At 43.8% G+C, this 14798-nt stretch overlaps 1 protein-coding gene across 1 annotated transcript in view; it reads right to left on the bottom strand.

The window, feature by feature from the left end:
• PGR (progesterone receptor) overlaps nt 1-14798 on the bottom strand; it is a 999103-nt gene that overhangs the window by 229831 nt on the left and 754474 nt on the right. Inside the window, exon 5 of the mRNA XM_069202382.1 lies at nt 8716-8860. Within this exon, the coding sequence (XP_069058483.1) occupies nt 8716-8860 (145 nt within the window). The remainder of the gene's footprint in view (nt 1-8715; nt 8861-14798) is intronic.

The raw sequence follows: 14798 nt of genomic DNA, 5'->3' as shown, positions 1-14798 counted from the left end.
TTTGGCAGTAGTACCGTCAGAGGAGAAGTGGGAGTGAATGTCTTTATCCAGTCTCTCAAAAGCACAATCCACATGGAGGCTGGTTTTGAGAGACTGGATGCAAAATCTCAATCTTTTGACTTGCTATGAGTGGCAAATTGAGAGACATGTGCAATCGCTCAGGAAGAGAGAATATTGTAAAGATCCTTGTTCGTTAGCCTTTGCAGAAAGTTCCTCCTGAGTTTCTTTGCCTTCAATTATGTAGGAATGAGAGATCAAAAGGATAATGTTTATTGCCAGCCACAACTGGTAAATTGTATGCACTTCATGTGAAATGATTCTGGATTGAACACACCTTGCTTGTCTTTCTTATAAGCTAAATATCGAACAAGCATATTAACTCAGGCACTATCCCAGCAAACACTCTGTAGCTTTTCCTTTCTTGCATCACAGTTGATCTGAAAAAATAGCCCCTACATTCCTAAATACTTTTATTTGCATTGTCCCCGTATATTTCATTGAAACCATGATCAATTAAAAAAATGCTACCACTCCTTCTGCTCTAACTACTACCCACACCGGGTTCTGCCATCCCTTTAGGCAACATCACAAAAACAGAGGAGTCAACATTCTTCTTAACAAATCACTCAAGACTACCTCAGTCCTGACACCAACTTTCCCCTGACCCTCTACTGCATTCCATCTAACATCAATCATCACCTTTTACAAGGTGAAAGTTTTAACCCTCTTCTCGCTTCCAGATATGGATAAGCTCCTAGGATCGGTAATACCCAACACTCCTCTCATCATCTTGGAAGAAGTTAACCTAGATCTCAGCAGTCAACTGCAAAACATCCTGTCCACACAGCTTATTGCTGTCCACTTACTACTCTATACTTATCCAATATGCACATATTAGCAGAGCAAGCCATTGGACCTGATACTCATGCCCAACACTCTCTCACACTTCATATTTACTATTCATCTGTCCCCTTCCGATCGACTCATCACTGACATATCAGTCATAATACCTTCCACTGCTCCCTATCACTATCTATTTCTTGCTAAATGAAAACACTTTACCACCTCTCGTCCTGACTTCCTGGACCAAATACACAAGAACCTCATTCTATTACTATATGTTAGAAATGGGGTCTATAGTTGGCAGAGGTTTGCACCCTGTCCAAGTAGGGAAACTCACTATAGTCAGTGTAAGGGAGTCACACAGCTAAGGTAACCCCTACTCACCCCTTTGGTAGCTTGGCACAAGCACTCAGGCTCTTCGCAGTGGCAATGTGTAAACTATTTGTACACACACACACACACACAATAACATAATGAAAACACCACAAAGTACTCCAAAAACATCTATTATTTTTCTGAGTAAAACAAGACTAAAATGACAAAACTCCAACATACACAAGAAAAGATTAAGGGGGTCATTACGACCTTGGCGGCCGGCGGTATGTTGGCGGTAACACCGGCAACAGGCTGGCGGTGTTCCGCCAGCAATTATGACCGTGGCGGAATTGCCACGGCCATACCGCCGGCCCCTCCATTTTCCCGCCAGGATTCCGCCTGCCGGTCATAATCCCCAGGGCAGCAGTGCAAGCACCGCTGCCCCGGGGATTATGAGTCCCCGACCGCCGGCCTGTCCGTGGCGGTACACACCGCCATTGAAAGGCCGGCGGTAAGGAGACTTGGGGTGCCCCTGGGGGCCCCTGCACTGCCCATGCACTTGGCATGGGCAGTGCAGGGGCCCCCAGGCATAGCCCCGTCGTGCATTTCACTGCCCGAATTTCGGGCAGTGAAATGCGCGACGGGTGCTACTGCACCCGCTGCACATCAGCATTGCCGCCGGCTCTATTACGAGCCGGTTGCAATGTTGATGTGACATTTCCGCTGGGCCAGGGGACGGTAACACTGTTACCGTCCGCTGGCCCAGCGGAAATGTCATAATAGGGAGACAGGAATACCGCCGGCAATGGCGGTATTCAGTCTCCCGCTGCCTCGGCAGTCTTTTGAAAAGACCGCCGAGGTCGTAATGACCCCCTAAGCCTTAGTATAGCACTTAGAAACACAAAAGCTTCAACTGGGGCTATCACAACATCTTGATGGTGTCATTTCCAACAGTTCGGTGCCACTCGTGAGAGAGTGTGGGCCGGTCACAGAGTCGCATGGACTTCAGGGATGGTACCTTATAAAACAAGGAGTTACTGGAGCCGGTGCCGCATCTGTTCTTTACTGCTACAGGGAAGATGAGGCATCTGTTCTTTACTGCTAGGCAGGGGCAGGGGAGGTGAACCATCAGCTCCTTACGGTTGCAGGGGAGGTGATGTGGTGTCAGTGGCAAGGCGTCAATTCCTTACGATCGAGTGGGGTTGATGAATCCAGCAGGTTAAGACACAAGGCATCAACCTTGCAATGTCGCAGTCACACCATAGGGCCACAGGTGCTGCGGCGGAGGCGGGTGTCATGGACGTCAGTGACACAGCACTTAGGGCTCACGCTGTGATGGGATTTTGGAGGTGCTGCAGTAGCATCGGGCTGCAGCGCTGGTTGTGGTTGTTGTACTCAGGGGGGACCACAGCTCCGGTGCAGTCACTCCGGAGTCGATGTGCTTATTTCTTCTTGTTACACCAGAACTCACTCCCAAGGGCCTAGGAACTTGATTTGGCACCACTGGGCAAATCAGATCTCTCCACAAGAGAACTGAGGTTCTGGCAGATGAAGTTTTTGATGTCCTGAGAATTCTCAACAGGAGGCAAGCTCAGCCCAAGCCCTTGGAGAACCTTTGGAAGCAAGATGTAGAAAGCAAAGTCCAGTCCTTTCACTTTCAGGACAGAAGCAGCAGGCAGCAGGCCAGCATAGCAAAGCAACAGGCAGAGTGGCAGTTCCTCCTACAGCATCTAGCTCATCTTTAAGGTAGAATGTCCTCAGTCCAGAAGGACTCTAAATGTGTGGGAGGGATCAGAGGTCTAGTACTTATATCCATTTCTTCCTTTGAAACAGGTATATTTCAAAGGAAAGTCTTTGTAGTGAACAAGACCCTCCCTTTCCTGCCCTGGCCCCAGACACACTCCAGGGGGTTGGAGACTGCTTTGTGTAAGGACAGGAACAGTCCTATTCAGGTGCAAGTGTCAGCTCCTACCACCACGCTAGCTCAGGAAGACCATCAGGAAATGCAGGGCACACCTCAGCTCCCTTTGTGTGGCTGTCTAGAGTGAATTCACAAACAGATCAACTGGCATCCTGACCCAGACATGTATTACACAGACAGGCAGAGGCACAGAATGGTTAAACAGGAAAATTCCCACTTTCTAAAAGTGGCATTTTCAAACTTACAATTTAAAAACCAACTTTACCAAAATATGTATTTTAAAATTGAGTTCAGAGACCCAAAACTCCATATCTTTGTCTGCTCCCAATGGCAAATTACACTTAAAAGTTATTTCAAGGTGTTGGACCTGGCCCTTTTTGCAAGGTCATCCCCAATCTTTTTGCTTTCTTCCTTCTATTTTTTTCTGACCTGTTTTTGTGGGTTTTGGGTCTCTGGGCACTTTATCACTGCTAACCAGTGCTAAACTGCATATGTTCTCTGTATAAATTGTATTGTTGATTGGTTTATCCATGATTGGCAAATTTGATTTACTAGTGAGTTCCTAGTAAAGTGCACTAGAGGTGCCCTGGGCCTGTAAATCAAATGCTACTAGTGGGCCTGCATCACTGGTTGTACCACCCACATGAGTAGCCCTGTAAGAGTGTCTCAGACCTGCCACTACAGTGTTTTGTGTGTGCGGTCTTGCACTGCCAATTTGATCTGGCAAGTTTGCCCACTTGCCAGGCCTAAACTTCCCCTTTTTATACATGTAAGACACCCCTAAGTAAGGCCCTAGGTAGCCCCAGAGGGAGGGTGCAGTGTATGTTAAAGGTGGAACATGTACCGATGTGGTTTTCATGTCCTAACCGTGAAATACTCTCAAATTTGGTTTTCACTGTTGCAAGGCCTATCTCTCACATAGGTTACCATTAAGGCTGCCTTTAAATATTCTTAAAGTGCAGATTCCCTTTGGGAGCAGATAGTAATTATGAGTTTGATGTCTTTGAACTCACAATTTAAAAATACATCTGTTAATAATGTTGGTTTTTAGCTTGTTTGATTGAAAATGCAACTTTCAAGAAGTAGGCATCTTCTTGCTTAAACCATTCCATTCGTCTGCCTGCTTGTGCATTCCACGTCTGGGTCAGAATGGCAGTTGGGCTAGTGCAAATTCCCCCTAGACCAGTTCTTTTCAAACTTGCTAATGCCGTGCCCCCCAAGTGGGAAAAAATAAATCACTGGGCCCCCTCAGAATTTTTCAAAACTATTCTATTAAGTAGGCATAAGTGTAGACTTATTTAAACATTGCATTTATGTTCTGTTACCTTTTCACAAATGCATAATTTTTCTTTTGGCCAGAGCCTGCCTCTCCCCCCCCCCCCGGATCACTTGAGGTCCCCCTAGGGGGCCCGCCCCCCCAGTTTGAAGACCCCTGCTCTAGACGGTGACACAAAGGGAGCTGGGGTGTAGCATGCATTTCCTGGTGAGCCATCTGGGCCAGAGTGGAGGAAGGAGTGGTCATTTACACCTGAAAGGATTGTGCCTGCCGTCACACAATGCAGTCTCTGCCCCCTGGAGTGTGTCTGGGGCTAGCCCTGGGCAAGGCAAGATCTTTTGAACAAGAGAGACTTTCCTTTGAAGTTTGCCTACTTCAAAGGCAGAAAGGGGTATAAGTAGTGGACCTAAAACTGCAGACTTTTAGATCACTTCCGGAATCAATAGGAACCTCTGCCAAGAAGAAGCGCTGAAAAGCTGAGAAGTGCTGCCCCTGCCTGCGACTGTGCTCTGTTGGGCTATCCTGCAGTTGCTGCTTCTGTCTGTGAATGGGGACAAAGACTGGACTTTGTTGTGCATTCCTGCTTGAAGAAGAATCTCCAAAGGCTTGGAGAAGAGCTTGCCTCCTGTTTTGAAGCCTCAGGGACAGCAAAGGCTTCACCATCCAGTTTTGAGTCTGCATGCTGTGGATTCTAGCTTGCCATAGGGTGCCATTCCAGTTCCTGCCCGAAGCCGTGAACCTCACAGAAGTGCGACTTCAGGAGTGTCGTAAGTCGGACGTCCCTGACATCCAATGCCATCGCAGCGCCTGCAGACCTGTGACCAGACTATGTATCTGCTGGAACCAAGGGACCGACACTACGCAACTAACGCCACCTCACCTACACCGCTCTGCAGTAAGAACCCAATGCTGCTGCGCCATGCCTCTGCTCCGAGCACCGAAACAGACAATGCATCGGATCCAGCGACGACTCGCTCCCCGACTCCCTGCACCGGCCTGTTTTCTACTTGTTTTACTAAGGTACTGTACCTTGGGGTCGTACTATTCTGTAAACGGCACCAGTGGCGTTGCATGGTAGAAAACGACTCTGTCAAGACGATGCTTAACATCATATTGCAGTATTTGTGCCTCTTGGCACTATTTTTGTGTTTTTAAATGCTAAGATCATATTTTTAGTGGTGTATTGTGGATTTGTTTCGTATTTGGTCTTTTTTATTTAGATAAAATATTTACTATTTTTCCAAACCTATGATGTGTCATTTTGTACTGGTTCACTGAATTACTGTGTGTGTTGTTACACATAATTAACACTTTGTCTCCGAGTTAAGCCTGCCTGCTTGTGCCAAGCTACCAAGGGGGTGAGTGGGGATTAACTGAGTGTGATTCTGCTTTACCCTGACTAGAGTGAGGGTCCTTGTTTGGACAGGGGGTAACCTGACTGTCAACCAAAGACTCCATTTCTAACACAAGGCAATCCCCATGTTACCCTATGGGAGAGATAGTCCTTGCAATAGTGAAACAAAAATTAAGCAGTATTTCACTATCAGGACATGTAAAACACACCGGTACATGTCCTACCTTTTAAATACACTGCACCCTGCCCATGGGGCTGCCTTGGGCCTGCCGTATGGGTGACTTACATGTAGTTGAAGGGGAGTGTGTGCACTTGCCAGGTCAAAATGGCATTTTAAAACTGCACACACAACCACTGCAATGGCAAGCCTGAAACTTGTTTGCAGGGCTACTCATGTGGGTGGACATTTAGTGCTGCAGGCCCACTAGCTGATTTTGGTTTACAGGCCCTGGGCACACCTGGAGCACTATACTAGGGGCTTACTGGCAAATCAAATATGCCAATAATGGATAAAACAATCACCAATACCATTTAGACAGAAAGCACTTGCACTTTAGCACCAGTCATCATTGGTAAAGTGCCGAAGTCCTAAAGCCAGGATAAAAAAACAAAATTCAGCACAGGATCAAAAACAGGAAGTTAGAAGCAAAATGTGTGGGGATAGCCCTGCAAAAAAAGGGCCCATTTCCAGCACAATAGAAAAAGTTATTCACAATATTCAATCATATCTCCCTTCACGCTTTCAACTATTACTACTCTATGTGCACATTCTCTCTGAAAAACATGAAGACCTTAATCACAAATTACATCACATATCCATTTCTACAAAACAATGATGCACACACTTTTCTGTAAATGATACAAGAAAGAGACACACAAACAAGGTCTTAACACTCCACAGCAACTGAGTTTTCTAAATCTGCCTACATCCAAAACCTTACCAGCTAAACCCAAATTCCTGGCACGCATATTCAGAAATGGTCTTACTCTAAGCAGAACAACTATCTCAGCACTCTATCTCCACCTCGGGTTTTGCTATCTAATTCTCTTCAAAAGTTACATCTATTGGGCAAACCCTTGCCTCAGTGATTACTTCTCTGCCTCCCTCATCCTATATCCCTATGCTTGCAAATTCCAAACCTGTACCCCTCCCAGAGCTTCCATAAATACTCAACCCATACAACAGCTTGCTCTAACCTCCAATTTACTACTCACTCATCCTCCTACTCCTGGATCTTTTTGCCACTTTTGACCCAATCAAACATTCTATCCTCCTTGCCACTCCTTCAAAACTACTGATGTTACAAACTCTGCTCTCTACTGGTTGTCCTATCTTTTTACACAATCTTTTACTGTGGATTGGCAATCAAAAATCTCCTTCCAGTCCACTACCATTTGTTGTCACTCAAAGGTATATCTGATGCCCGCCTCTTCTCACTCTACACTACTTCACTTGGTGATGTTGTTTCCTCCTTTGAGTTGCAATTACACTTATATGTGGACAATACCAGGGTGGAGGAGTTATTGAAGCATTTCAAATCCAGCCTGGTACTAGGGATATGCAAGAGGTGAGGAATATGCAGCCACAAAAATACATCAGAAATACATTCTACCCTTACTTTAAACATGTGTAATTGAGACTTTGAGGGTGTATAATATTCATCCATTTACCTTGGCCTGTGTAGCTTATGGCATTGTGTTGTGTTTGTTCAATTCCTGGAGCTCCCTTGCCTCTGTTTGCCTTCTTTTCCAGGCTTTAGTCTAATTCTTTGCAGAAAATGTGCCACCCCCATTCCACACATTCCCATAGATTCTGTGTGCAGCCATCTTCAAATTGCAGAATCAGCATTTGGTTCATGTTTGACCTTGGTATGGCTCCTCTTTTCCATTGGTTCTGCATCCCAACCTATTTACATTGTTGAAAGCCACTTCACTACACTGAGAACGACTGTATATAGTTTCTGATGAAAGTTACCATTACTTGTAAAAATTATCCTGATCACATGAACACATCTTTCAGTCATCATCATAGGACTGGCAGAGCAAAGCAGGCAAGGGAAAGGAAAAATACAAAAATGGATGCGTAGAATGCTTGAATTAATCTCAGAGACTGGTAATTACTCAGACCGCATCTCAGTCCACTGTTTCTTTAACCACCATGATACCTCAGATTAAATGAAGCTGTATGCACATCAGCCTAAATCCTTCCTCAAAAAGGAACAGTCCCACCCAAACTGCCAACCCATGTCCTCTCTGAACTGGAAAAAAAGCAACCAAAGAACAGTTTTGACCTATTAGCGTCTCTTTAGTCAGGTGCAGCTTGGTAGCAGTGGCACAGTAAGCATACAACCAACATCTGGGCATATCCGTTGCACTTAGAGATACACAATGCAAAAATGCAAATAAGTGAAAGATGGAATGCTTGAATTAATCCCAGCCACTGGTAATTATTTGTGGCCGTACCCCAGCCAACTGTTTTTTTGGCCACCGTGGCACCGCAGATTAGATCCAGCCATGTACAAATCAGCCTAAGTCCTGGTCTACAAGAACAGCCACAAGTCAGGTCCTCTCAGACCTGGAACACAAGCAACCCAAGACCGGTTTTAGCCTAAATGGTCCACTTCAGTCAGGTGCAGCTTATTTCCCAATAAAAGAAGCCAATTTTAAGAGTGGCAAAAATGGCATGTGCAGCCCGATTTCAGTCTGCTGCTCAACCGAGGTGCGCTGCTGCTATGCAATTGGTCAAAACTGGTGTATTAACGTTAGGAAAGATGGAGAAATGTAGGGAAACGGGTACAAACGTTATGGTGTCAATTGTCAAATGCAGTTCCTCACACACCGAGTAAGAAGTCCAAAGTGTGAGGAGAAGTACACTTCCCAAAGATATTTAAAGACAAACATCATCTTAGGTTTGATTCCCTTTTATTTGCTTGAATGTGAAATATAGTTGACTTCGACAATAATACACTACAGTATTGAATAATTAAAATGCATTATATCACTTACTCATTTAGAATTAGGTCAGGTGCAAAGTACAACATCTGTCCACTGACATGCTTATATGATCGCCATCCCATTGCAAACACCATTAGACTCATCCAAGAATACTGGAGAAGGGTTATCTGGTCTTCAATGTGTAAGTTGCGGAAGCCTGAAAAGGTAAATGTAAAGCATATCTAGCACGTACCAAGTCTTCAGTTCGTCCAACTCAGTAAGTGAAAAAGGGCAACTAGGAACATAGGAAGTAAGACACTAACACTTATTTTGCCAATAAAGGCTAACATTATTCACTAGTTGTTAACCCATGGGACACGGTGGGAATCACTGAGCAGATATTTTCATGTCTTAAAAATGGTGCATCAAGCAACAATTATTAAAATAAATGACACATAAAAACAGTTAACGGTAACTAAATTGGTGAAAACACATTAGATTAGCTTTGTAACAACTAAATATAACTGATATTGCACAGTCGAGCGCGCTGCAAGGTGATAATATTGTCTGCTAATGACATCTCATCATTTTCTAGTTCAAATATAGGTTTGGAGTAATATTCAAGAGTTCTCTGTTACTATTAATAACCACTGTGTAATCACGAAGATTTTATATCTCTAAACATTATTAGAAGCACAATTATTCACCAATTTACGAATGTACTAATATAATACTGGTGAGACCAGTAGGTAGTTATAGTTAGGACCTAGTTTTTATAGAAAAAGATGTTTGTTGCTTTCCTATATCTTTGGCGTTGCTTGACGAATCTTCACGAAAGTGTCCCCAACAATTTGACAATCACGTGAGCTGTGGTCTGGAAAATTTCAGGGTGATCCGTCAAGCATGGCCCGAGATAAAGAGGAGGGTTAAATTTAGAGCTTTTCCAATGTTAATTCCCATTTGAAAAATTTAACATCAATAGAGCAAAAACCACTGGACGGAATTACACCAAATTTGACAGAAAGGTAGTTTTTAAGAAATGTAAGGAAATCCAAATTTGTATATATAGGGAGGCAAAGGATTTGTGACCCCAATGTGAATCCTCACACCATGATAAATACTGAGGTTGGTTGTCTGAAACCTGTTCAGAAAGTTGTGTCCGCCATTTAAAAAAACAGAGTATGGTCCTGTGGGATGGAACTAGGGGCTCATTACAACAGAAGGGGTCAGAGTAGAGGTACTCTTCCCCATGTGAACATCATTAAAGGGTGTGTGAGGGCACAGTTTTTGAGTTTTGAAAGAGTAAAACCCTTTTTTTGCCACAATCGCGGAGTTGCAAATCCATAGCGACCTTCAGCCTGGCCTCCGTGTGAAGCCGCAATGGAGGTGTGTCTTTAGCCAAATGCCCCCCAAAAAATTATTAAAAAAATTGATAAATATACACACATGCTCTGTGTCAGACACTCTTTTACATTACAGACAGATACAGATATATAAGTACAGTCATACACACACTTGCACTCATGCTGACAAAACCAGTGAGAGCTTCATACAGCCACTCACAGACCCAGTCAGACAGTCAAGCACCTACTCACATACCCAGTCAGGCACTCATGCACCCACTCACAGACCCATTCAGACACTTGTGCACTTACTCACAGAGCCAGTCAGACACTCATGCACCCATTCACAGATTAACTCAGACAGTGATGCACCCATTCACAAACCCACTCTGACACTCATGCACCCACACACAGCCCACACGGACACTCACTCGCCCACTTACTAACCCACTCAGACACCCACTCACAGAGCCACTCAAACCCTCATGCACTCACTCACAACCCAAGTCAGACCCTCACACACCCACTCAGACCCACTCATGGTACTTGATATGATACAAGTTTGTCTCGCTGATGAATTAGTTATACGTCTGATGACAAATAATACAGGCAAACCCAGGGCACTGAAATTGGCACTTGCTTCCCCCAGCTATGCTCATTTGTTCATGAGGTGGTTGGATGAACAGGTCAGCTGGAGACTTTGTAAAAGAACTGAATGACAATAATGTGAATTTGAAGTTGACTTGCATGTTGAGTAAAACTGAGATTAAATATCTAGATCTAAATCTGTTTGTTATGAAAAGTTGTATCCATATTAAACTGTTCCACAAAAATACAACTGGTAACACACTTCAGCATGCATCTAGTGCTCATTACAGAAATATCATCAACAGTATCCGATCTTGAGATCTACTGAGGGCAAAGAGGAAATGTAGCTCTCAGCAGGCATTTGAATGAGAGAAAACCAATATGATTGGCAGCTTTAAGATAAGGGATATGCTATGAAAATAATGAGGAAGGTCATTGAAAAGATAAATAACAAAGACAGAACTGAGCTTCTTTTTGCACAAAGTCCAGGACAACCAAATGGATACAGATAATGTCACATTTATAACTCATTACAGCTACAAAGCAGATAAAGTTAGATGCATTTGAAACAAACACTGGACAACACTATGTACTAATGAAGCATTACCCAAAGCAGTAAAGCAACATCCTAAAATTACATGTAGAAAAAGTGAACTTTTAAAACATTGTTACATTCCAAACAGGTCTCAAATACAGCAAAGGAACACTTGTAGTTAGGGTTATCAGGCTTCTTCAAATATTCTGAATGTATGGCCTTTAAAACCACTGCCAATGTGATTTATTTCTCCTTCCTATCCCCCTCCTCCCTTTGTCCTTCCTTCCTCTGGATAACAGTATTAAGACTAGCCATACAGTGGAAAAACACCAGAGGACCAAGACTGGCTAAATGGTGTGAGAACCAGGGTAAATGGGTACGTCTAGAGAGTGCTCCGTACGTTGAAGAGAGGTAGAGGGAACATAGCTAGTGTTCAAGCCTGGTAACAACGGATAGATAATCTTGTGGCCCCAGACTCTGACACTGATATAGACATGAATATGTCTAACAGCTTCCTATTGGCTGAGGAGGGCTCAAAGGAAGGACATAAGAGATTATTTCCAAACTCAGAACGGGATCCTGGGACGGGACTCAGGCTACACAATGGGTGGGCCCAGTTGGTTCTGTCATAATATATAGACCAACATATATCAACAGGGTGGGGCAAGGAGGGAGGGAGGGTGATATATGGCAGGCATTTCGGTCCACTTCTTGTGGAATGGTAGAAGCTGGCCTCCACTATAGATTAATAATTTATACATTCAAATGTCATATGTTGGAGCACAATAATAGTGTTCCTATTTAGTATCACTACAATGGGCATATCATACACTAATGGGAGGAATCGTCATTATTCAGCTGTATTAGGTTGTATGAAAACAATAAACTTTGTTTAAAAAAATGAAATGTGTTCCCTGTGTTAAATTTGATAATCTTTGTATTTTTTAAAGACTTTTTATCATTCTTACACCGGTGCGCCTGGGTGATGATCACTTGCCTGAGCACAAAGTTGGACCACACATCCATTCTTCTGTTTAATAGTGTTCACAGTACTGCCACTAATATAGTTCTCAGCCTAACCTATAAGTTAACTAGGACTGAGATGTTTTGTTTCATGATTTGAGTGAAATCAGTCCTTAGGGAATTTACATGGGTTTAGCATTGATAATTGGAGTAGTGCCAAACTTAGGTTTTACAGTGTATTTTCCCAGAGTCTAGTATGATATATAGAAAGTGACATTACTGGTTTTCCCATCAAAACCATCTTTCACCTGCACCCCATTGCTGGTTCTCTAGAAGCCAACACAAATACAAACAATGCCCTAAACAACCCCGTCCAACACACATGTCACACAAACAAAAACACTTCCATCCTACACCACAAGCCACAACAAATCCGCATGTCAACACCCACTCACATGCTTGCTTCCCAACACACAATCACTCAGAAAACACAAAACCGAAATATGGACCTGCTGAGCAGCAACACACCTGGCATCCTTTTTATCACAGAGACCTGGCTTAAATTCCCATGACCTCATGACATTGCCACAGCAGTCTCTGTATGCTACAAGATTGGTCAACAGGACTGACTTCCCAAGCCAGGAAGAGGACTGACTATCATCTACAAGGAATCCATGAAGTGCACAAAACACACAGAAAATGCCACCCCATTCATGAAACACCTGCACTTCAAGCTGAAAATTTCAAAAAGTTCACCCTGAATGTAAAACTTGCCTACCAACCATGAGCCACCTTTACCAACCTCTTAACCAACTTCAACACTCATCTTATTATCAATTCCAGAGCATACATTCTCTTTGATTACCTCATCAACAGACCCATGCCCCTACCACATCTGCAAACTGGGAACACCAGCAATCAGCACCACTCTGACTCATGTCATCAACACCTCCATCATGTCTGACAAATCTACCTTGAACCTCACTATACTTGATACAACACTAAATCAACATTCAGAAAGCACCACAGCACCAAAACATAATTCATCAGGACATCCTCTGACATTCGAATAATCCTGCTTGACCTCTCCACGGCCTTCAACACTGTCTCCCACAACACCCTCATCAGAAGATTCCACAGTACTGGCATACAGGATCCGTTCTCAAATGGATCTGTTCCTTTCTCACAGGAAGAATTCAAAGGGTCAGGCTTCCAGCATTCACATCAGTGACCAAGAAACTGATAAGCGGAGTCCCACAGGGCTCATCCCTCAGCTCCACCCTTTCAAACATGTACGTGCTACAGCTCGCCAACATCATCAGATCAGAAGACAATGATACCCAAATCATCCTCTCCCTGATGAGCAAGAAAATCGCCACTAGAACTAATTTCACCAACTGCATGAACATGGTAGCAGACTAGATGTGAACCAACGGCATGAAGCTCAGTTCCAACAAGACGGAAGTATTGGTTTTCAGCATTAAGGCATCCCCATGGGACTCCACCTATTGGCCCTTGAAGCTTAGACCAATACCCACATCCACAGACCACACAAGAAATCTAGGGATCATCCTAGTCCTAGTTCAGCATCACGGCTCAAGCCAACCCAATGTGTAACTCCTGCTTCCATATCCAATGCATGCTGGGAAAGATCTTCAAATGGTTGCCTCAAAACACCAGATGGATTGTTACAAAACCACTCATCACCAGAAAGCTGGACTATGGCAACACTCTCTGCACTGGAGTCTCCAAACAACTCCTACCCACAGCATCTAGAACACTGCTGCAAGACTCATACTTGACTCCCATGCCACACCTACATCACACCACACCTCAAGAAGCTTTACGGGCTCCACATTGATAAGAACAGCCAATTCAAATCTTTCAAGCCCTTCAAAACACAGGATTAGGATACCTAAACAGCCACATACACTTTCACCAACATACCAGACACCTACTTTCCTCCTCACTCACACTTGTACAAACTCAGAGGATCCATAAAAGCAAAACTGGAAGTCGCTCATTCTCTGACATTGCACCCAAGACATGAAACAACCTCTGCCATCAGAGCCTCCTCCTCACTTCTTGAGTTCCGCAAGGCGCAACAACTGGCTGTTCATATAAGCATCCTGGGGACTACATCCCTGCCCAAGCACCTGGAGACCTTCTATTTGATTAGTGCACTATACAGATCAACATATTATAACATGATAAAACATGCACATCCTGGACACTTGCCAAGAAAGCTACTAGAAGGAGATGGAATCATCTCTTTTTACAGATCCTCCCTCAGAGTGAAAGGATACAGTGCATCCCAGGCCCATTTGAGCCCTATACATGCTTTAATTAATTCATTCTACATTCTCGGCTTCATCTTAGACAACAGAAGTTTTATCCCCATCACAATGTTTGATTCATACCGCATGAACTGCTTATTGCATAGGTGGATTTCATACACACTTATGCAATTATACATGCTCTAATTACACAGATTATTTGTATGGCCTATGCAATTGTACAGAAACAATATCTGAACTTTGATAATATTGGTTTTCTAACATGTACATTTCAGATTTTTACTGCACCATTCAGCAATAATAGCTGCAATGTGCAAACTTAAAATATGTGGGCCTCCCTCCTCCATGCAATGAAGGCTGAGCCCTGGGAAATGGAGTCCCCGGAGCCAAGATCAGCCAGAGGAAGGGGGCCGCACGGCCATTAGCCTA

This window comes from Pleurodeles waltl, chromosome 8 (assembly GCF_031143425.1).
Source record: "Pleurodeles waltl isolate 20211129_DDA chromosome 8, aPleWal1.hap1.20221129, whole genome shotgun sequence".
NCBI classification, from domain to species: Eukaryota; Metazoa; Chordata; class Amphibia; order Caudata; family Salamandridae; genus Pleurodeles; species Pleurodeles waltl.
Note: the sequence above shows the minus strand (reverse complement) of the source record. Positions and strands in the feature narration are given on the sequence as shown.